Genomic DNA, 25,251 nt, shown 5'->3' with positions numbered 1-25,251 from the left:
TGTGCTGCAAGATGGGTACACAGCGTGGCTGTACTTTCAGAATCGCCTCTAAAAACGAGGCAACCCATATGTTTTTAGGGTTTAAAAAAGTTACGTTTGAAACCCGTTTCTTACGTATGAAATGGGTAGATGTTTCATACATGTTTCTTACATGTAAGAAACGCGTTTCATTGCAACTATGATCTCAACCAATATGGGGAATTATGCTACCAAGAGACCCGTGGGGGAAAGAGTAGAAAACACCATGATCCCACTCTCATAACCAGGTTGCGTTTCGCCTACGCAACTCTAGATGGATCCTGTGTGCGGGTCCATCTGGCCATAAGAGTGAACAATATCACTCCATATGTTGCATATTCTCTGAGCATCATAAACACGAGTACCCTCCAAAGCCTCTTTGCATCTGGCTTTCCAAATCTGCCATGCTGAATGCTGGCAATGCTCTCTCAAGTTGTGTCAATGTTCTGTGAGGGTGGTGCACTGTGATTGAAGAATATCGTGAAGTGTGCCTCTCTGGGCCACACCTCCACGTACCAAAATGACAGGATCAGAATCCTTGCCGTCATAGAATATCTGTGGGCCAAACTGGGCCAGCCAAGCGGTAGCACCTCAAGTGACATAAACTTGACCTCTCCTCAATCTGCTCAAGAGTTGGGCCATAGATAATCCTCTGTGCTGCTCTGCAGTCCCATAAGGTATGATGTATTGTCTCTGAAGGTGCTGTGCTTTGAGACAGGCTAGATCAGCACCAAAGATAGCTCTCCACTTATTAATAGGGAGCCCACCATGTAAAAATAACGAGAAGTAAGAGGTATGGCTCCTCTTGTATGATTGCCAAATTCTATGCCGGAATCTCCTGTGGATGGAAGGGGTAATGTCGTCTCGTGTCTCCCATGTGGTTGAAGAGTGGGAGTCCTTTGGATCTGTCCGAGTAAGAGCAACCAAGCATTTCACACAATGTAGTTGAGAACAGGCAGGCTCTTCATGGGGCAGCTTCAATCGAGTCCCACTCACAAAGGTTCCAATAAAGATTCAAGATACCTGAAGGGACAGCCATCATATAACCATAAACACCAAGAAACATGAGTCACTGTTTCCCGCTGGGGGTGGGGGGGGTGTGTCAATATACAAACGCTTCCCTAGCGACCCACTACTCTCACTGGATGAAGCGCAGAGCAAGGTATAATCTCGTGCATGTTACAACTAGTTAGTCGCCACCCCGGATGACGAGAGTAGAAAGCACAAGCCCAATAAGCCAAAAGCACCTAAAGGGGCACACCTGTCCAAGAAAAGACAGCCACCCATGAATGATGGAGATGCAAGAAAACATGAGCTATAGAATGCTTCTTATGGATGTCTTCAAATTGGAGCGACGATGGACTCGCATGCCTTAGAGGACCCATGAGTTAGTAATGTGGCTCGAAGAGATGTAAGTCATTTAGACAACACTAAAAGAATCGGGCAAGAAACTCCTTGCTCAACCATATGTTTAATTCAGAATTCGCTAAAATTGTAGCGTTGAGGCACACTCAGTTTATGCACAGAGATGATGGCATTGTTATCCACCAAATTAAGTACATAAAGGGTTTATTGAAGAGGTTTCACATGGAAGAGTGCAAGCCGCTTTCTACTACTGTAGGACTAGGTTCACGGCTTAGCATGCATGACATTGTTGAACTTTTTGAAGCCGACATTCACAGCTAGGGAGTGTGATGTCTCATTTACTTATGTAACATGAGGCATGGCATAGCTTTTGGGGCTCTGTTGAGAAAATTGGTCAAGTAGGTCAAGGAAAGATGAAGGTACACGTGTATCACGCAAAAGGGAAGGAAATGGTAGATCAACCTTTTGTGCTTGATCCATCACCAAGTCACTCATATGTGGATGGTGACTCTAGTGGCTCAAAATAGAGCCTTGATGAGGAGCTTGGCGTTCCATAAGTGGTTACTCTTGGTGCAAGGAGAACCATTGTTTTTTTGAGGATACCTTGTAGTGATACAGGTGTATCACTACGAGTGTTAGATACCCTGTTGACAAGCTGAGATATGATGGATATAGAGCTCATCATTATGCCTACATGGTTAAAGCGATACATGAATTGGAGTCCACTTGTTTTAAGCAAGCATTTGGAAATAAAAAATGGGAAGATGGCATGAATGAGGAGACGGCAACATTGGATCTAAATGCAATATGGGAGTTAGTGCCATTGGCTTTTGTAGTTCTTTTACACACTTACTAATGCTTGGTGACCTATCCTCTTGAGCTACACAAATCCACCTCCTTTTTTTTTCCTTGAAAAATATATCTTTCTATTAGTTAGTCCCCTTCATGGCTGGCCGCTCGCGGAGGGAACTACCTCATACAAGGGGAGAGGCGGGGGCTGGAGGGGTGTGAAGCCAAACCGGTGACTTGTAGTGCCAAGTGAGGTCACCGGCACTGTCTAAGAGAAAGGGGCCCTGGGCCTATTGCCAAATGCGAAGAAAGGCCTCTCGACGTCTCCGCATGCGGTTCGAATCTCCTTATAACTTCACCCACTGGCCCTGCACAGAGAGAATAATATCTGTCCAAACGGCACGGATGGACTCCGCTGGGAGGTGAGGGTGCCCTCAATGGTCTCACTCCATTGTGTTGGCCAAATGTGCCATTCCGCTATGCTATTGTGATGATCTCTCACCTTTGACAAGTGCTAGGGAGACCAAGCCTCTACAAGAGAGTCGAGGATGGGGATAGACTCTATCTTGCAATGTGAGCCTTAGGTCAGCTGTCTCATAGCGGAGGGTGGGGCAATGTTGTTTGCGACTCGTGCAGGTGGCTACTCCTCATGCACTGTCTTGGACGACCACGTGCCAATTACTAAACTCCTATGAGCTACCTGCCAAAGGAACATGGTGACCTTTCGAGGTCGGAAGCTGCCCCACAGTCGCTTCTAGTAGTCTTTGAAGAAGTTAGGTGAGATGTTCTCATAAGACGAATAGTCTTCTCAAGCAGGAGTACCTACAATCTTATGCATTTGTATCTGGCAGCTTAGCCTCGTCGAGTAGTGAAAAAAGGGGTTAGTCGGGCTCTGTGGTCCACTCCCACTCTCGGGACTCCATTGAATCCGCGTCAAAGGTCGGCTTTCCTAGAGCCAGAGTCTCAAGGACCTATCTCGGGCTACTTGCATGGGAGGGGGATCAATGTGCTAGCGGTGCTCTTGGAAGCCGATGATCCGGACCTTTTGAAGTGAGCCACCACTGAAGTCCTCTGTTGGGGAGAGTGTAGGGTGCCCACCGGAACTGAATGAGAGAAAGGGGCTCTGGGCCTATTGCCAAATGCAAAGGAAGGCCTCTCGACGTCTTTGCATGTGGTCCGAAGCTCCTTATAGCTTCCCCCATTGGCCCTATAGAGAGTGGGAATGACATTTGTCCAAATGACATGGATGGACGTTGCTGGGAGGTGAGGGTGTGCTCAATGGTCTCACTGCATCGTGCCTGCCAAATGTGCCATGCCACTATGCGGTTGTGATGATCTCCCACCTTTGGCAAGTGCCATGGGGACCAAGCCTCTTCCAAAGAGTCGGGGACTCTATCTTGCAATGTGTGCGTGAGGTCGTGGCCTTTAGTTGTCTCATAGCGTAGGGCGGGGCAATGTTGTTTGCGACTTGTGCAGGTGGCTACACCTCATGCACTGTCTTGGATGACCATGTGCCAACTTCTAAACTCGTGAGCTACCTGCTAGAGGAACATGGTGACCTTTTGAGGTCGAAGCTGTCCCACAATCACTTCCAATAGTCTTTGAGAAAGTTAGGTGAGATGTTCTCAGAAGAAGAATAGTCTTCTCAAGCAAGAGTACCGACAATCTCATGCATCTGAATCTGGCAACTTAGCCTCGCCGAGCAGTGAAAAAAGGGGTTCGTGGGCTCTTTGGTCCACTCCCACTTGTCGGGGTTCCTTTGAATCCGTGTCAAAGGTCGGCTTTCCTATAGCGAGAGTCTGGAGGACCTATCTCATGCTACTTGCGTAGGAGGGGGGTCAATGTGCTAGTGGTGTTCATGGAAGTTGATTGTGGTCACGTACATGCTCGTGCCATGGCTAAACCTTAGCATGAACAGTCTTAATCCTTGATTAGTGCAGCAGTAAAGATAAGTCATTAGATCATCATCATTCATTTATAGCGTCTGTAGAATATATGTAGAAGGGGCCTAGGTCACCGCTGACCATAGCCCTCCATCATGTACAAGCATCAAGTTACCTTTTTGTACCATAGTAATACAAGAAAACCTGACACCTAATCTCTCTCCTTTCTCTTAATCTTGTGTTAATTAGCATCAATGTTCTTAACTTAGGGTTGTGGATCGGTACAGCAAGGCTTTTGTGCATGCAACATTGGTATTAGAGCATTCAAGCTCAGCCCACTAAGCTATGTCCCAAGGAAGGTGCACAGTTCCAGTAGAAAGGATGCAACAGGGTAGCAGATCGAGTGGTGTGCAATAGGTGAAGAAGCTAGAGGAAGCATCCCCCAAGGGCAGGTACGCATACCCAGTACCTCATTAAGCCCTCAAAACATTTAGGCCTAGCAACAATTATGATCAGGTCCGGTAGGTGGCCCGACACTGTGTCAAGGTTAAGGGAAAGCAGGCATGGGGACAGCAATGAACAAATGCTTAGTTCTTTATCAAAGACTTGGAAGTGGAGATCAAGAGTGAAGGTGTTTAGACAAAAATATCAATCAGTAGCAGTCAAAGTCAGTAAGCAGTAGTAGTTCAAGGTCAGTAGATGTCCAGGGAGGAAGGATGACAGAGTGTCCAACCCGTCATCAAGTTTAGCAGAAGGGAATGTCACGTGCATGCTCGTGCCATGGCTAAACCTTAACATGAACAATCTTAATCCTTGATTAGTGCAACAATAAAGATAAGTTATTAGATCATCATCATTCATTTATAGCATCAGTAGAATATATGTAGAAGGGGCCTAGGTCACCCCTATGGGGCTGACCATAGCCCTACATCATGTACAAGCATCAAGTTACCTTTTTGTACCATAGTAATACAAGAAAACTCGACACCTAATCTCTCTCCTCTTCTCTCTCCTTTGTCTTAATCTTGTGTTAATTAGCATCAATGTTCTTAATCATTCTTAGGGCTGTGGATCAGCACAGCAAGGCTTCCATGCATGCAACACCGTTGATCTGGACCCTTCGAAGTGAGTCACCATCAAAGTCCTATGTTGGGGAGAGGGTTTGATGCCCACAATATCCGATTGAGAAAATGAGAGTTGGTCTCCCGTTTGGTCCTAGGACCGCTAGAGAGATGTCATGGCGCGTGAAAGCTCCCAGCCACTTGGGGTGGGGGGGGGGGAGATGGCTGAGTTGATGGTGAGGACTATCTGCTCTCTACCTCAGATCTCTGTGAGACGTCTGTCCTTAGCCTCTTGACAAAGCCGCCTAAAACTAGTCCACTTGCCAAGAGATTGGGTAGGGTCCGAGTTGAGGGGGCCCTAGGCTATGTGACAATGCATGCCCAAAAATTGACTGTTGGGCATCCTTAAGAGGCGGTTTCAGATCAGCAGTTGGCGGAGTCTGTTCTTGTCCGAGACTGAGGAGAGTTGCTGAAGGACTGGCTTGAGGTGGCCCCAAGCTCTCATTAAACTGGATGCAAATTTGTCTTCAAAAGCAGTGCTTAAGCCTTGGGATCGAGCATCCGTGAAGATTCATCGTACACTAGGAGTCTAGGGTCGCGAAGTGAGCAGGTCATAGTTGAGATTCGATCAATGAGAAAAGCCTTCTAGGGCTCACCACTAGGTAGAAGGTCTAACGATTAACTTGCCTAGCATGGCTTTGCTTTGCACAACTGGGTCAATGATGCTTTGTAACTCCACCGGTGAGTGTGGAATGTTTGGTTGAACACAATGCTAATCAATACACTTAAATACATCGAGATTTAATAGACAATAAGCACAATACAAGATGTAATTTTTGAATTGACAAGAGACGCACAATGAGCTAGAACAGTCGGCCTCTCCCTCTCCCTCACATAATGTTTATTGATCTTGGGAGAATCAAGTACATAGTGTCATGGGCATTTTTGACGAGATTTTCATACCAATACATATGAATACAGTATTGCAAACAATATGGTTGTCGGTGAAGATCTGCAACTCACACTACCCTCTCAAGTGTCCATGTTCCCTACCGTCTGCACTCTATTGATCTATCCACACATGGTAGAAACAATCTACAAGAGAGCATGTAGGACAAGAGAACACTACACGGGGTATGTGAACATGGAGTCTTGCTCCTCCCTCTTGCTATTTGCGTCCATAATTGAGCATTAAAGCTTACCAATTGCAAGTAGAGTCGAAGACAGTGGAAGTCTTCACGATGGAAGCGTCTAGAGTGTTGAAATCTTCAATTTGTTGCGACAAAAGTTCAACTTGAGAAAGGAGGCTGAAATTAGGATTTTCAGCCAAAAGACCAGAAATTACAGTAAATAAAAGGGTTGTTTTGCTGAAGTTGAGTCATTGGGAATGTGTATGAGAGTGAATACAACTTGGAAATGCTCTTCGTAGCTTGGATATGGTGTTTGGAAGGAGAAAAGTATAGACAATACAGCCAAAAGGCCTCATGAATGAGGGCGCCAACTTCTAGAGAGAAAGAAGAGAGATGATGAGATGTCGGCCTTGGGTGTCAGACAGAGAGGAAAAGTGCAGCTCGGATGGATACATGGCTTGTTGCTCTCTTTGAATAAAGAGGATAAGGTATGTGCGGTGGGCATTCAGCTTTGTGCACCTCAGGACATCAATGTGTGCAAACGCACGGTTGGACATAATTTATAAGTGAGTTTTGGTCCCTGAAAACTTAATAAAGTGTGTATACACTCACTACTCACTCACTTATAAATTAATACTAGTTCTTAAGGCTAGGTTTTGACCAATACTTACCACCTGTCACATGCCACATAACTATGTCAGCAAACAGTTTCACACGCAAGGTTCACGAGCCGACGTCTCCTTACCCGGAACTACACATTGGTCAAGCAAGCATAAAAATAGCATGCAAATTCAATTTGTAGGCAAGCACATAAAGATGCTGTGCAATGCAACATTCAAATGGACAAGCCCCGTTCATAAGACTACCAAAATAGACGTGTTCCAAGAAAGTACACGAGGTATCAGACCCGATGGAACAATCCTCCAGGCATTTTCGGGCATGTATACAAAGGCACAAATTCCAACGGAAAGCCAAATCCACAGTATCGCATGAGTGGCATCAATTCTCGACATATGAAATTGCCATGGACGTGAGTCCAAGGTATATGAGAAGTGTAATACACTCCCATGGTTGTGTGGGAATAGGCAATGGTTGAAGCAACCCTGGTGTCGTTTGCCTATCAAATTTCACCTTTTAACATGTGATACATGTACGTACATGTGCCTTTATGTTCTTCCGCATACTTGGCCCAAAGAAATACTGTTCAATCATGTGCGTAGTAGGCATTATGCCTCTATGACCAGCATATAGAGCAGCATGGCACTCATCCAAAACCTTTTGCCTCATATCAGACACCACACATTGGTAATTATCTTTCATAAGACAACTCTCTTTGATCACATATGAGCTCTGTATGACTAATCATCAAATCAGCCCAAATAGTGGCAAAATTAGCATCTGTATGATACAAATCACGCATGGTGGATGAGTCTTCATGAGAGGCAACTGAGATAGCTGCTACATACGGTTTTCGTGACAATGCATCTGCCACTACATTCTTCTTTCTTAGGGTGTGTAAGATTTGAAAATGAAACATAGAAAGGAAATTGGCCATCCTCATATGCTTCTCCGACAATTTTAGTTTGGGTAAGAAAATACCTCAAACTTTGGTGATCTGTCTTCATAGTGAAATTAGTCCCAAGAAGGTAATGTTTCCATATGGTTAGTGCATGAATTATAGCCAATAACTCTTTCTCATAAATGAGAGCTTTGCATCATGAAATCTATGGCTCTCATAAGCCACAACATGTCCCTCTTGATTGCCTTCAAATGCGGGTTTAGCTTTATTGGATCGACTCAACTTGAGTTTCAAATAATTGGTAGTAGTGGCGGTTGCCAATTAGTTGCTGTAAGGTGTGACCAAGATACACTTGTAGTCCCGCTTTATACATGGGTTATAATCCCGATTGAAACCTTCTCTTCCTTTCTGCCTTTGGAACATGCATTAATGGAGCCACCTCCAAAAGCACTTTCCAAAACTTGTGCACGTATGCATTCACCATTTTCCCTTCATTTTGCTTCACCCAATCCCACTTCATTGTTATCTAATTTATTGCATTAGGAGGCAAGAACTGGGCATAAAACCTTTCCTTGAACTCTTCCCATGATCTAACAAGATTTGGCGAGAGCTTCTCAGTAAGCCACCAATGAGGAGCAGTACCTTTCATAACCATGTCTACATGCTAGATCATGGATTTCTGAGTGAAGTTCGCATCACTAAAAGCAATATCAAACTGGGCAATAAAAGCAAGTGTCTTTGATGTATCATATTTCCCATGATATGTATCAAACTTCACAGATTTGTCTCCAGCTTTAAAGTCATGAGACTTTGATGCATTAGCTTGCATCTCAACATGTTTTCCTGTATGTTTTCTTGTATGCATTGTCAAAGTCACGTAGTAGCAACATGCACACCACACTAGGGCACTGAACAATGATGGTGGTTGGGCTCCCATCTTCCAACCATTGCTCCCCCAAAAATCCAGCCGGAGGAGATATCTATGACAAGGTGCCACCAGTGACCACACCCTATATATGGCTCTTCGACTTCCCATGCTCTCGCATATGGGATAATCCACCACAACTTCCAGTCATGCGACAACCCGTGAGTAACTACGCGAATTGCCACCTCCAACACCCTCCTTCAATTTGAGCACCTCAATCAACAGAGGCTAGGACCGCCTAGGACCACACAGGTCCGAGCTGTGATACCATGTCAAAGTCATGGAACACCACCCTAAGGCATTGAGCAACGTCGGTGGTTGGGCTTTCATCTCCCAACCATTGCTCCCTCCAAAAACATGGCCGGAGGAGATATCTATGACAAGGTGCCACCACACCTTGTATATGGCTCTTCGACTTTCCATATAGGATAATCCATATACAAGGTGCCACCACACCTTGTATATGGCTCTTCGACTTTCCATACTCTCGCATATAGGATAATCCACCACAACTTACAGTCATGCGACAACCCGAGAGTAGCTACGCGAATCGCCACCTCCAACATGCATCTCCATTAGAACAACCCCTGTGACTGGCATCATTTTAGGAACAAAAGGTGATGCATTGTGCATAGAAATATATGCCCTATGAGCATGAGGCATGCCTTGCCCCTCAACATACATTGGTGCATTCTCACCTATAATTTCTCCCTCACGAGCACACTCGAGAGCATGAGTAGCATGAGAGATATGCGGAACACCTGCACCAACTGAAGTTGCAGCCCATGTTGCATGCGTTGTGCATGCACATTTTCAGACGGCAATGGCATTTGACATACCTTTTGACCACTACCATAAACATTGCATCCTTCACCTTCTCTCTAAAAAACGCCCGAACACCTCGTGTAGAAGAGCCTCAACCCGGTGCTCTGATACCATGTCAAAAGTGTGTAGCGGAAAGCGTGAGACAGGCACAGAGAGAACGAAAATAAATCTGCATAATGATGAAGAAGCAATGATACAATCAGCCCTGTGCAAGGGGTGGTCCCCGTATGTGTGGGCACGATGAACTACTCCCTGAGGGAGGACCTGGGCCTGGAAGCCCCCATCAGGGTGCGTACAAATGAGAAAGAGGCAAGCCTTATACAGCCCCAAGATAAGCTAGCCGACTTGCTCCAGAAAAGACTCACGACTGGACAAAAATAAACATGTGATAATGGGTGGCCAATGTCACCATTTGGCCACTCGAATGGTTCACTCTTGCTTTCACACTATGTATATATTGGATTGGTGTCCATGGCTTATGGAATGTGCCTATGCATGTGATTGACATGTGTCATGCTGTATAGTTGGATATGATATTCCGCTGGGACTTGACGTTATCATGCCTGGAATATCTGGAGGACTTGGCTTTCCGCTGGGACTTGTGCCTGTGTGTACATGCCCGGAAACGCGTGGAGGATTGGCTTTCCACTGGGTCTGGTATCGCGTATACTTGCCTGGAAACGCCTGGTCTTATATGGTTTCATGAACGGAAATTGCTCATGCCAATGCTGCATTGCATAGCATCTTTATGTGCTTGCTTGCAAATGAAATTGCATGTTGTTTTCATGCCTGCATGACCTATGTGTAGTTCCGGGCTAGGGGACGCTCGCCCATGAACCGTGCGTGTGAAACTGTCTACTGACATGGTTGTGTGGCATGTGAACAGGTGGTAAGTATTACCCAATCTAGGCTCAAATAGCCCTTAGGACTTAGCCAATATTTATAAGTGAGTGCGTTTCCACTTCATTAAAGTTTGGGCGCCCAAAAGTCACTTATAAATTATGACCGCTTCCAAGTTCACACTCACTGAAGTCCCGAGGCGGACAAGACTCAATGTTCAGGACCTGATCCTCCCGTTTTACTCATAAATGGGCATCTCCCCATGTCCCCTCACCTGATTGGACCCCAATTCACTTACTTATTAAGAGAAAATTCGTGTTTTCTCTTCATGAGGATTTTTGGAGACTGAAAACTCTGTTTTTCCACTATTTCTCTCCATTTCTAAGCTCTCCATAGCCATACCCAACTTTCTAGGGTGTTTTCCAAGCTTCCAAGAGTGTTTCCAAGTGCTAATCACTCTCCTACTCACTCCCAATGACTGAAATTCAGCAAAACAGCTCTCTTTTTTGTTGTAATTTCTGTTTTTTTTGCTGAAAACCAGCAGGGACAATGAAATGTATGCCTCCAATGCTTTACAGGATGAGCAAACTCATGTGCTGCACAATAGGGAACATGAATATGTGGGACAGCCGTTCCATGGCAAAGAGAAGATGCAAGAAGAAGAGTCCATAGTCTTGAGGGCTGAACTGACTCGTATGCAGGCTTTTCTCCATGCACAACAAGAAGGATTGAATCTCTATCGTCGCGAGGATCCATTGATACATGATCGTTTGAAGGCCAAGAAAGCTGAATCTTATATGGATCATGCAATGGCAATGATTGCTCAAGAGTTGCACATGAAACCGAGGGATGCAGCACGTGCATACTTGGCTCGTACCGAGGATGCATATGCAGAAAAGGCAACCATCCCACATGTCTTGGAATCCCCACAGGTGTCCGAACAAGAACTTATGTCTAAGAGGATAAATCTCCATGCTATGGGAGAGGAACAATCAGTGACTTCACGCCATGCAGGAATACCTTATGTAGCCCGTGAAGGATACAATGTTTATGGCAGTGGTCCAAATGTATGTCAAATGCCATTACCGGCTGAAAATGTGCATGTACAACACATGCAACATGGGCTGCAATTTTCTGTTTGTGCAGGTATTCCGCGTATCTCTCATGCCACTCATGCCTTCGAGTGTGCTCGTGAGGGAGAAGTTATGGCTGAAAATGTATCAATGCATGTTGAGGGGCCAACCATGCCTCATGCTTACAGGGCACATGTATCTATGCCTTATGCATCACCTTTTGGTCCTAAAATGATGCCAGTCACACAGGGGTTGTCCCAATGGACAAACATGGGGGAAAACATGTTGAGATGCACACACATGCATCAGAGTCTCGTGTCTTCAAAGCCGGAGACAAATCTGTGAAGTTTGACACATATCATGGGGAATATGATGCATCAAAGGCACTTGCTTTTATTGCCCAGTTTGATATTGCTTTCAGTGATGAGGATTTCACTCAGAAATCCATGATCCGGCATGTAAGCATATGCGTTCATGAAAGGCACTGCTGTCCAATGAGATAACAATGAAGTGGGATTGGGTAAAGCAAAATGAGGGGGAATCGGTAAATGCATATGTACAAAAGTTTTGGAAAGTGCTCTTGGAGGTGTCTCGATTTATGCATGTCACCGAGGCGGAAAGGAAGAGAAGGTTTCAATCGGGATTGCAACCCGTGTACAAAGCGGGATTACAAATGTATCCTGGTCATACCTTACACCAATTAATCACCGCCGCCACCGCCACCGCCACCGAGCAATTGGAACTCAAATTGAGTCGATCCAATAAGGCTAAACCCTCACTTCAAGGCAAAGAGAGGGCTGTCCAAAACTTGCAAAATGATGGACAGCCACCTAAAAGGGACCAAAACCAAGCCAAATCAGGTCCAAAAGCTGAAAATAAGTTTGCTAAAAAGCGCTTTTATAAGTCGGCAAACTTTGGTCTTAGTGCTGAGAAGAAGGAGCAATATATGCGTGAAGGCAAATGCTTTACTTGTGGCAGCACTGAGGACATGGCAAGAGCATGCCCAAATAAGAACAAAGCTGAAAATGTGAATGTACCGAAGCCCAAGGTACATATGGTTCCCGATGTGCAAGGGGATACAATGCATGAGGGCAAAGATAGGGTTGTATGCAAAGCTTGGGGGACAACTCAAGAATCAGTCCGCTTTGTTTATGTTTGATGATTGTGCATCTGAAAATTTCATATCCACTCAGATGGCAGCTGCTTTGGGTATTGAAGTGGAGGACATGGGTCCTCAAATTGAAGCAGGGGCTATTGGTAGAGAAGTGCACGTCATGCCTATTTTTGGCAAGTTGCGCATACACATTCAAGGCTATGTGGATCATGAGGATTTTCTTGTGGCGCCTTTGAATGGTTGTGATGTATTGCTTGGAAAGCCTTGGCATACACGTATTGATCCGTGCAAGGCTTACAAGACTAACAGGATCACCTTCATGCATAAAGGCCGAGAGCATGTAATTGATGCTGGTGAAGAGGGTGATACAATTCCCCTTGTATCTCATGTACAAATTAAGAAAGTAATGAAAAAGAGTATTTTTGCGTGCTTGATTTTTGTACGAGATCCTGTTGAGGAAAATGATGTACATGTAAACACTCTTTGTAATGATAGGCTGAAATTTTTGCAAGAGCACAATGATTGTTTTGCTGATGAGTTACCGAATGAGTTACCACCTGTACAACCGGAAGATCATCACATTGACCTGTACAACCGGAAGATCATCACATTGATCTTGTGCCGGGTAGCTCACCACCTAATAGGCCAGCCTATTGTGTAAGTGCATCCCAAAAAGAGGAGATCATGAAGCAAGTAAATGAGCTTCTTGAGAAGGGTTTGGTTCAGCCAAGCTCTTCCCCATATTGTTCACCCGTCCTCTTAGTTCAAAAGAAGGATGGATCCTTTCATATGTGTGTGGATTATAGAGCTTTGAATAAGCTTACCATCAAGAATCGGTTTTCGATTCCACGCATAGACGACATCCTTGACAAGTTGGATGGATCGGCATGCTTTAGCCGAATTGATCTCAAGAGTGGATATCATCAAGTGCGTGTAGTGCCTGAGGATGTATACAAAACTGCTTTTAGGAAAGTAAGCTGACTTTATGAGTATCTTGTTATGCCTTTTGGTCTTACAAATGCCCCGGCTACATTCAATAGAATGATGGATCGCATATTCCGTGGGTACAGGAAATTTACAGGTGTCTTCTTTGATGACATACTAGTCTTCTCGAAGACCGAAGAAGAGCATAAAGCTCATTTGGCTATTGTTTTTGAAGAGCTCCATAAGCATAAACTCTTCATAAATGCAAAGAAGAGTGAGTTCTTCTTGTCAGAGATACATTATCTTGGGCATATTGTGTCCAAAGATGGAGTGCGTATGGATCCTGCAAAGATTGATGCAATTCGGAATTGGCCCGAATTGAGTTCGGTGCATGAGATCCGTAGTTTTCTTGGATTATGCTCTTACTACCGCAGGTTCATTCGGCACTTTGCATGGATTGCTTCTCCTTTGCATGATTTGACAAAGAAGAAGGCCGTGTTGAAATGGACTAATGTAGAGAGAGATGCATTCCTCAAATTGAAAGATGCAACTACTCATGGTTCAGTGTTGATCGTTCCGGATTTGCAAAAGTCTTTTTGTGTGGAATGTAATGCATCTGGAAATTGCATAGGGACTGTCCTTAATCAAGAGGGACATGCCGTGGCTTATTAGAGTCGTAGATTGCATGATGTAGAGCTATCTCTTGGCATTTATGAGAAAGAGCTCTTGGCTGTAATTCATGCACTTACTATATGGAAACATTACCTTCTTGGGGCTGATTTCACTGTGAAGACAGATCACCAGAGTTTGAGGTATTTTCTTACTCAAACTAAGTTATCAGAGAAGTATATGAGGATGGCCAATTTCCTCTCCATGTTTCATTTTTAGATCTTGCACACCCCGGGAAAGAAGAATGTAGTGGCCGATGCATTGTCACGAAAGCCGTATGTAGCAGCTATCTCGGTTGCCTCTCATGGAGACTTGTCTACCATGCGTGATTTGTATCATACGGATGTTGATTTTGCCACTATTTGAGCTGATTTGATGGCTGGTCATGCACATGCCTCATATGTGATCAAAGAGGGTTATCTCATGAAAGATAATTGCCTATGTGTGGTGTCTGACATGAGGCAAAAGGTTTTGGATGAGTGCCATGCTCCTCCATATGCTGGTCATAGAGGCATAATGCCTACTACGCACATGATTGAGCGGTATTTCTTTTGGCCAGGTATGCGGAAGGACATAGAGGCACATGTACGTGCATGTATCACTTGTCAAAAGGTCAAATTTGATAGGCAAAAGGCACCGGGTTTGCTTCAGCCATTGCCTATTCCCACGCAGCCATGGGAAAATATTACAATGGATTTCATTATGGACTTGCCACGTACCCAACAGGGTAATGATGCAATTTGGACAATTGTGGACAGGTTTAGCAAGCAAGCTCATTTCTTGCCGGTCAAAAAGACCATCAAAGCTGAGCATATGGTTAAAATATATCTTGCACAAGTGTTCAAACATCATGGAATGCCGAAGTCCATTATGGGGGATAGAGATCCCAGGACTACAAGTCTCTTTTGGCGGGCCTTATTTGATAATATGGGCACCAAATTGGACTTCTCATCAGCTTATCACCCTCAAACGGATGGGCAAAGTGAGGTTGCAAATTCAGCTGTGTTGGATCTCTTGAAATGTTATGTGGCGGATCAGAAGTCTTCTTGGGAGAAGTACTTATCGCTTGTGGAATTTGCATACAACAACACAGTACATGCATCTACAGGAAATGCCCCGTTTGAGATTGTTTATGGTAAGGTGGTTTTGCCACCCATCCTTCGCACAAACCTAGTCATTGGCACATACACAATGCTTTTCATGTGAGTCTCCTTCGCAAGTATGTAGGGCCGGAGCCCAGTGAAATGATCATCGAGGATCCACCAGAAGTGGATGAGCTTGAGGAGATCTTGTAGCTAGAGCAGATTGTGTATCACAAGGAACGTAAGCTTGCTGCTGCAGCAGGCAAAGTTGTGAGGCGTTACCTTGTGAAGTTTAAGAACTATCTTCCCATTGATGCTAAATGGGTAGATGAAGAGTTCTTCAAAGATTGCTTGCATGTGCTTCCAGACATATTTGGATGCATTTCAGTTGCGCACAACTGTTTAGAAGTGGGGGGGAATGCCACCATTTGGCCACCCGAATGGTTCACTCTTGCTTTCACACTACGTACATATTGGATTGGTGTCCATGGCTTATGGAATGTGCCTATACATGTGATTGACACGTGTCATGCTGTATAGTTGGATATGATATTCCGCTGGGACTTGACGTTATCATGCCCGGAATATCTGGAGGACTTGGCTTTCCGCTGGGACTTGTGCCTTTGTGTACATGCTCGGAAACGCGTGGAGGATTGGCTTTCCACTAGGTATGGTATCGCATATACTTGCCTGGAAACGCTTGGTCTTATATGGTTTCATGAACGGAAATTGCTCATGCCAATGCTGCATTGCTTAGCATCTTTATGTGCTTGCCTGCAAATGGAATTGCATGCTGTTTTCATGCCTGCATGACCTATGTGTAGTCCCGGGCTAGGGGACGCCCGCCCGTGAACCGTGCATGTGAAACTGTCTGCTGACATGGTTGTGTGGCATGTGAACAGGTGGTAAGTATTACCCAATCTAGGCTCAAATAGCCCTTAGGACTTAGCCAATATTTATAAGTGAGTGCGTTTCCACTTCATTAAAGTTTGGGCGCCCAAAAGTCACTTATAAATTATGACCGCTTCCAAGTTCACACTCACTGAAGTCCCGAGGCGGACAAGACTCAATGTTCAGGACCTGATCCTCCCGTTTTACTCATAAATGGGCATCTCCCCATGTCCCCTCACCTGATTGGACCCCAATTCACTTACTTATTAAGAGAAAATTCGTGTTTTCTCTTCAGGCTGAAAACTCTGTTTTTCCACCACTTCTCTCCATTTCCAAGCTCTCCATAGCCATACCCAACTTGCTAGGGTGTTTTCCAAGCTTCCAAGAGTGTTTCCAAGTGCTAATCACTCTCCTACTCACTCCCAATGACTGAAATTCAGCAAAACAGCTCTCATTTTTGTTGTAATTTCTGGTCTTTTTGCTGAAAACCCTAATTTCAGCCTTCCTTTCTCAAGTTGAACCATAGGGGAAGCTTTCCCAAGGTTCCCTTCATCCTCTTGAAGACTTTTGTCGCGAAGGATTGCGGCAAATCGAAGATATCAACACTTCTAAAGCTTCCAACAAGAAGGCTTCCGCTTGCAACAACTTCTATGAAGACTAGTAAGCTAATTGGACAATGTGTTGTCATTACTTATTCAGTAGAAGGGCAAGACTCCTTGTTTAGCCGCCCTGTGTAGTATTTCTCTTGTCCTATGTGCTCTTGAAGATGTTGCTACCTTGCTTGGTAGAACATAGAGCCAATGGTAGAGAATATGGGCACTGAAGTCGGGCCGGGCATCAAGGCAGCTTCTTGGTGATCTACATCGACATACCATTGTTTTCTAAATGCTGAATTTCATATGCATTGGCATGGAGGATTTGGCAATGGATGCCCGTGAAGTTATGTATTGAATTTCTCCAATAGTAATACAACTTACTCAAGGGAGGGGTCGGCCGTTCCGGCTCATTGTGTGTCTCTTGTCAATTCAGCAATTTACTTCTTGTATTTGAGCAAGTGTCCTTCAAATCTTAGTGTATTTAAGTGTATTGATTAGCATTGTGTTCAACCAAGTCACAGCCAACCCTACAATCAAGGGCCTAAACAAAATTGAAGAAAAAATAAGGTGCTGCTCGGGATAAATCTGGGCACCCCTGATACACAACTTGGGCACAGTACCAAGAGATGAATAATGCCAACAATTCCACCAATCAGTGTGGAATGTTTGTGTGACATGTGAGGTCTTTGACCATAGTAATCACAACCTTAGTCTAACTAAACTGCACTTAATGATGTTTAAGAAAGACAGATAGTGTCAATGCAATGCAATGCAGCTATATTAGATGAATGGGTTACAATGAGATCTGAATAGATCTATGATGCTGAATGTGCTGCTTATATGTTGAATATGTTGATATGTTGAATGAACTGCTGTCCCACTGTCTTTTCCTTGTCTCTGGGAAGGAAATGCTGAAGGGATGGCTTTGGGACTGATGCAATGCTGATGTGATGCTGAAAACGCAGATGCTTTCCTGTTACCTGGGAAGGAAACGTTGAGGAGAAAGATGCGTTGGCTGAATCTGCTGGACTGAACTGGATGAGATGCGCTATGCTGAACTGGATGCGTTGATGGGCTGAAAACGCTGATGTCAGATGCTATGATGGACTGAATGCTGATGATGATGGATGCACTGCTGTTCCCAGCCCTCCTGGAGTAGAAACGCTGAAGAACACACTGTTGAATGCTAAAAAATGGATTTGAGTGCTAGAATGATGAGGCGCCTGCTTATATAGGTAGGAATGCTGCTGGTCGGCCAGATGCAAATGTCCACGACTGCTGAATAAACCTTTTCCTGCTGGTCGGCTGCCCCATAAATGAGCCTAAAAATTGCATAAAATAAACCATGTGATGCAGATGATGTGTACACTGTTGTAGGTGCCATTCCAGCCCCATACAATGATGTACAAGCTGAATTAAATGCTTTTAATGCTTGTAAAATGCTTGATAAATCATACATAAATATCTCATAAATATTTGATGATGATTCTGATGCTAGAAATGATGCCATGTCACTATACACCTCATGGGTGTGCACGTGACATTCCCCTCTGCTAAACTGTTGCTGGGTGGTATACCTGGCAACCTTTCGACTCCTTTGGTGATCCTTCGCCTCCGAACCACTGCCCCCTTCTGACTTCTTTTGTCGGGACTGAGGTCGTCTGTAGGAGTGAAATCCTTTGAGCCAAAGACTTTGTCGACTGTGGGAACTGAATGGCAAATGCTGCTAAAACTGCTTGGAAATACCTGAGTCACCCAGGCATCTCTGTGGAATCCTTTCACCTACCATCTCCGTCGTTCCTGAAGCTTTGAACCTCCTGAGAGGCGATGTTGGAGCTAACTTCCGTCTTCTGTGGAAGAGAACCCCCTGCTGCTGCTAGTTGAAGCCCAAAACTTATGTCCTCCTTTGATGATGGATCTCATTCTTCCCGAGAGAATTCATGGGCAAACATGTATGCCTTGCAGATGCAAGACTGACTGCTAAGATGACTGCTATGCAAGCCATGTGCAACCCTATATGCTGTGCAAGAATGCAGATGGATGGGTTACTAATGCATACCTAAGGGAAAATCCCTAAGGATGGCCTGCAAGATTTTGAGAACTGGGTTTAACTGTGCGGAAGCGATTAACATGATGTCTGACTGAATGACTGATAGAATGAACATGATCTAAGGCTGGTTACCCTGTAACGCTCTGATACCAATGTGACATGTGAGGTCTTTGACCGTAGTAATCACAACCTTAGTCTGACTAAACTGCACTTAATGATGTTTAAGAAAGACAGATGTCAATGCAATGCAATGCAGCTATATTAGATGAATGGGTTACAATGAGATTTGAATAGATCTATGATGGTGAATATGCTGCCTATATGCTGAATATACTGATATGCTGAATGAACTGCTGTCCCACCGTCTTTCCCTTGTCTCCTGGGAAGGAAACGCTGAAGGGATGGCTTTGGGACTGATGCAATGCTGATGTGATGCTGAAAACGCAGATGCTCTCATGTTACCTGGAAGGAAACGCTGAGGAGAAAGATGCGTTGGCTGAATCTGCTGGACTGAATTGGATGAGATGCGCTATGCTGAACTGGATGCGTTGATGGGCTGAAAATGCTGATGTCAGATGCTATGATGGACTGAATGCTGATGATGATGGATGCACTGCTGTTCCCAGCCCTCCTGGAGTAGAAACGCTGAAGAACACACTGTTGAATGCTGAAAAATGGACTTGAGTGCTGGAATGATGAGGCGCCTGCTTATATAGGTAGGAATGCTGCTGGTCGGCCAGATGCAAATGTCCACGACTGCTGAATAAACCTTTTCTTGCTGGTCGGCTGCCCCATAAATGAGCCTAGAAATTGCATAAAATAAACCATGTGATGTAGATGATGTGTACACTGTTGTAGGTGCCATTCCAGCCCCATACAATGATGTACAAGTTGAATTAAATGCTTTTAATGCTTGTAAAATGCTTGATAAATCACATAAATATTTGATAAATATTTGATGATGATTCTGATGCTAGAAATGATGCCATGTCACTGTACACCTCATGGGTGTGCACGTGACAGTTTGGTTGAACATAATGCTAATCAATATACTTAAATACACCAAGATTTAATGGACAAGAAGCACAGTATAAGATGTGATTTGTTGAATTGACAAGAGACGTACAATGAGCCGGGATGGCCGGCCCCTCCCTCAAATAATGTTTATTGATCTTTCATCTTAGGAGAATCAAGTACATAGTGTCATGGGCATTTCTGGCTAGATTTCCATACCAATGCATATGAATGCAGTATTGCAAACAATATGGTTGTAGGTGAAGATTTGCAACTCACACTACTTTCTCAAATGCCATGCCCATGTTTCCTACCATCTACTCTCTATTGTTCCACCCACACATAGTAGAAACAATCTACAAGAGAGCATGTAGGACAAGAGAACACTACACAAGGTATGTGAACATGGAGTCCTGTACCTCTCTCTTGCTATTTGCGTCCATAATTGAAGATTTAAAGCTTACCAATTGCAAATAGAGTTGGTGACAACGGAAGTCTTCGCAATGGAAGCGTCTGGAGTGTTGAAATCTTCAATCTGTCGTGATCCTTCGCGACAAAAGTCTTCAAGTGGATGCAGGGAATCCTAGGAAAGCTTCCCCTATGGTTTAGCTTGAGAAAGGAAGGTTGAAATTAGGGTTTTCAGACAAAAGACTAGAAATTATAGCAAATAAAAGGGCTATTTTGTTGAATTCCAGTCATTGGGAGTGTGTAGGAGAGTGAATATGACCTCGAAACACTCTTGGAAAACATACTAGCAAGCTTAGATAAAGGAGCAAAGTGCAGGAAATACAGCCAAAAGGCCTCATGAAGGAGAGTGCTAACTTCTAGAGAGAGAAAGAAGAGAGAGATTGTCATGTGCATAGGACATGCCATGGACATTCTCAGAGATTATCCAGAAGAGGGCAGCCAGAAAAAGACAGTAAGAACCATAATTTTGGAGCACAAGGCAGAATTTTGGACTTGGAGCATGGCATGGAAGAGGCTGTCGGTTGCCAAGACTGGTGTTGTCCGTTGCAAGACCAGGGTGTCGGCTATACCAGAAGAAAGGGTTGCAAGCGCTTTAGCGTTTGTGGAGAACCAGCATAGTCAAGATGGCCGACCAACATTTATGGAGAAAATAGGCCCAGTCGATTGACCGACTCAGTCGATTGACCGACTGTAGTACTCCTATGATCCAAGAGCCTATAAAAGGCATAGGGTGCTTATTGTGTTAGGCATTCAACTCATTAGGGGTTAGAAGTTTAGTGATGTTCACCCTTTTACAAGGCAGCCTAGGGTTGTGGACTGAGTACCTTTTTGTACTATATTAATATACTGAACTTCCAACATATCTCTCTCTCTCTACTCTCTCTTCATATCTGCATTTTTGCATCAGCATGTTCTCAGTGGTGTTTAGGGCTGAAAGACAGAGCTTCCGCGTGTTACAGAGATGATGAGATATCCACCTTGGGTTTGAGGCAAAGAGGAAAAGTGAGTTGGCATGCAAGCTGGGATGGACTCACGGCTGGTTGCTCTTTTGAGCAAAGGGGATAATGTTTGGGCGGTGGGCATTGAGCTTTGTTCATCTCGGGACATCAATGTGTGCGAACACAAGGTTGGTCATAATTTATAAGTGAGTTTTGGTTGTCCAAAACTCAATAAAGTGTGTACACACTCACTTATAAATTAATGCTAATTCCTAAGGATAGGTTTTGACCAATACTTACCACTTGTCACATGCCACATAACCATGTTAGCAGACAGTTTCACACGCATGGTTCACGGGCGGGTGTGCATGCGTCTCCTTACCCGGAACTACACATTGGTCACACAAGAACGAAAACAACATGCAAATTCAATTTGCAGCAAGCACATAAAGATGCCATGCAATGCAACATTGGTATGGACAATTTTCGTTCATGAGACTATACCAAAATAGACATATTCTAGGCAAGCATAGAAGGTACCAGACCCAATGGAACACCAATCCTCCAGGCATTTCTGGGCACGCACACATGCACAAATCCCAATGGAAAGCCAAATCCACAGTATCACATAAGTGGCATCAATCCCCGGCATATGCAACTGCCATGGCTGCCAATCCAATGTATATACCTAATGAGAAAGCACAGGTGGACTTGTTGGGTGGCCAAATGGTGACATGCTCAATCCTCCATGTGTGCGAGGTTGAGTAATCACCCTCTAAGCCACCTTGGCTTGAGCCGCCCGGCTGACAAACCCAGCCCACGGAAAATTCTGGATAAGTCGTCGCTAAACTTGACCAAGGCATGCTCTGGAAAACGCCCATCAAGAAGTGATGCCCCACATGGTAGCTAGGAGCACATGGTTGGTCATGATCACGTGACCGGCGAGGGAGCCCCTTTGATGAGGACCTGACTGTGAGCTGCCGAATAAAGGGTGGAGACACCTCTAATCCATCCAGCCAGAAAGAACATCCTAAGCATGGTGCCCTCCAAGAAAGCCCAACGGACTCTGTCATAGGCCTTCTCAAAATCTAAAAGTAACGGACTCTGTCATAGGCCTTCTCAAAATCTAAAAGTAGAATTGCCGTGTCATCGTGTGAAACCTGGCCGAAGCTGCCGCCTCCCAAAAGGTGAAAATGTTATCCAAGATGCTCACATCTTGGATGAAGCCGGTTTGGGTGCCATGGATCAGGTCGGGAATATGAGGCTATAGGCGTCAGTGGCTGTTGGCTTTGGTGAGGATTTTGTAAGCGTTCCCTAGGAGGGTGATGGGGCACCACTGTCGAATCTCCAAACGGTCACCACCCTCCTTCGGAATCAAGTGCATCAGCCCCTTAGAACTCTCCGGCATGTGGCTTGAGGCCATGATCGTATCGAAGGCGGCCATGGAACCGCCTTCCATGAGATCTCGGCGACGCAGAAGGAGAGTGACTGGCAAGGCATCCTTGCGTGAACACTTGCCCTGTGGAAGGGCTGATAGTGAATCTCGCAACTCGATGAGAGAGAAAGAGGAGCACAAGAGGGCGTTGAGACCGGGGGCACCACCTCCGGCGGATGCTACCAAACTCTCTCCCTCGCCGCCTCCACTTGCGGGGTGATGGAATCTACTGAAAGGAGACCTCTGAAGAAGCTTCTGGCTATGGCCTGAACCTGGGGGGATCTGGCTCTTTCGTACCGTCTGGGCTCCCCAGCCTCTGAATCCCGTGTTTGCGATGGTGAACGCTTGTAAAATAAGAAACATCCACCAAAGAGAAGAGAAACAAGCTGACATACTATGTGGAGAGAGTCAAAGCTCATCAGATGCTATCCTCCTCTTGAACGGTCATATAATGCACTGATATCCACCTCTTTTGGAGGTACATCTCTATGGCATCTTGAGTGCCTGGTGCCAGAGGGTCACAAGCTCAAATGGGTGTGCTGGAGAGAGAGAGAGATGTGATGTGATGTTCATTTGTGTCTCTAACAGTTGTAAACTTTGTTCTGCAGATGTCAAGGGATTTGGACAAGTTTTTGCCAGGAGGACGCTCATCTACCAAAGATTGTGAGTCTGTATCGGATTCTCTATGTGCAGAGGAATGTGGACAGCCGAGTCCAATTTCCATACTAGAGTCTCCCTTCCAAGATGCAGCTTCCAACTGCTCGGACAGCTTTGAAACACCGCAAGGTAGGATGTGTGCCATCCACACATGGAAGACTTTTTCCCTTTTTTTCTGGAGCTAGTTTGGTTGCATGATTGTTCAATTAACTAGCGTTATGCTCTCATTGTGTTGTTAGGGAGGAAACAATGTGAGGCCAGTGGCACTGAGCTTTTTGATTGCACAAGCACAGCTGGAAGCCAGATAGAAGATGGAGATTCTTATGAGAGTAGAAGCGTTGTAGTAGATGGTGAGAATCTCATCATGGACACCATATGTTGCTTACATCGCATAGATCCTGCAGTCATTGGTGTGGATGCAAAGGATAACAATCTCATTAAGAGCGAGGATGGTTATGTGAAGGAGATTGTAAGAGCTGCAATGGTGTCGGCAGAAGACGTCATTTCCGGGAGGTTGGCATTTTCAGGTCCTCTCATTGATCCGGCATTGTTTTACAAGCTGGAAGAGCAGGCTCAACACTTGGATTGGGGGCTGGCAATGCCATTGAGTATGTGTATTGAAGATGAGTTTACAGCTAGCACATGCAGATCAGAGATGCGTGTGAGCTTCACGAGCCAGTGTGAAGCGGCTGCTTCCCAGAAAAGAAAGCTGATATTTGATTGCATTGATGAGGCTTTGAGGTTGAGCTTGGAGCTTGTGAGACACTCTTATGGATTTTTCTCTCTTCCATGTGTGCACTCATCAATGACACATCTTTTAAGTGGAGTATACAAACAGATTGATGAGTGGAAGGGGATGGCTATAAGCATGAACTTAGATGATATGATGGACAAGGAGATCAATGGAGCGATGGGAAGGTGGACTAGCTTTGGTGGTGAAGTTGAAGAGATAACAGAGAATATAGAGACCATCATATTTAAGGGATTGATCGATGACCTGATGAGGGAGGTGGTTACCAAAATTCCAGCACCCTCCACCAGATCTGGCTGTCTAAAAGCAATGAACTTGCCTGCTAAAGTAAGCAGTTTCTGTCAAGTTCCCATCAAGTATGGTGGCAGCTAAATGCCCTCAAGTAATATGGCAGCTAAATACCCTGGGTTGAAGGAAAAAACCTGTGGAAAAGAAATCCACTTAGTTGCGAATGAGCACAAAGCTTTGATGGCAAGCTGCCTCTTTTTTCAAAGCTTACAAAAGGCCTACAAAATTGGAGCTTATCTACCCAGATAGCTAGTGACAAGCTGGCGTTAAAGCTAAGCTTTGTGGCTGGAATAGGGTGCTGAAATATCTAGTATTTGTGTGGTTATGGCAAACAGGAAGGGTCCATTGGGATTTCACCCCAAGCCCATGACACATGGATTGCAATTCTTACCTTGCCTAAAGGTGATGGGTTTCTCCCAAAGAGAGCACCTTTATCTAACCTCTAACCTCTGCTTGTAGGTTACTTATGACTCTCTAACCTCAAAATACCTGAAGCAATATGTGAATCACAGCCCACCTTCTGATGAAAGATTCAGACGATTTTGCAATGGAACTTGACTCAATAATGCAAAATTCACGAAGAGGATACACTTTCGTGTGTTAAAACAAAAAAACTGCTTTATAAACTAGTTAGTAGGATTTGGATTGAGCAGGTTATATATATATATATATATATATATAAAGCACGACGTCCCGATCTCAAAGCTCTCAAATTCGGGTCATTCTCGAGTAAAAATCTGTATGGAAGTTTGGTTTACCTGAGTGCTTTACAGGCTTAAGTAGGATTTTGTTAGGAAAGTGGTGGGTGGTGGTTTGTAGAACACCCTCAATTGTTCGATTGCTTAATCCCCTTCCTCCTCCCTTGTGTTCTTTTCTTCTTTTGTGACCCAATTTTCTGGACCCCTTATTATGCAGAGATGCCAGATTTACAGACTGGCCCCTGGAT

The 25,251-nt window shown here is 44.7% G+C and overlaps 1 protein-coding gene across 1 annotated transcript in view; it reads left to right on the top strand.

The window, feature by feature from the left end:
* Nucleotides 1-24,886, top strand: part of LOC147640270 (uncharacterized) — a 33,673-nt gene extending 8,787 nt beyond the window's left edge. Inside the window, exons 4-5 of the mRNA XM_086778807.1 lie at nt 23,218-23,395; nt 23,506-24,886. Of these exons, the coding sequence (XP_086634933.1) occupies nt 23,218-23,395; nt 23,506-24,389 (1,062 nt within the window). The 3' untranslated portion in view covers nt 24,390-24,886. The remainder of the gene's footprint in view (nt 1-23,217; nt 23,396-23,505) is intronic.
* Nucleotides 24,887-25,251: the final 365 nt, after the last annotated feature.

The sequence above is a fragment of the Cibotium barometz genome, chromosome 3, assembly GCF_041138505.1.
Source record: "Cibotium barometz isolate CiBa-2024 chromosome 3, ASM4113850v1, whole genome shotgun sequence".
In the NCBI taxonomy this organism is placed as follows: domain Eukaryota; kingdom Viridiplantae; phylum Streptophyta; class Polypodiopsida; order Cyatheales; family Cibotiaceae; genus Cibotium; species Cibotium barometz.
The sequence above is the reverse complement of the archived record's forward strand: the minus strand, read 5'-3'. Positions and strand labels throughout refer to the sequence as shown.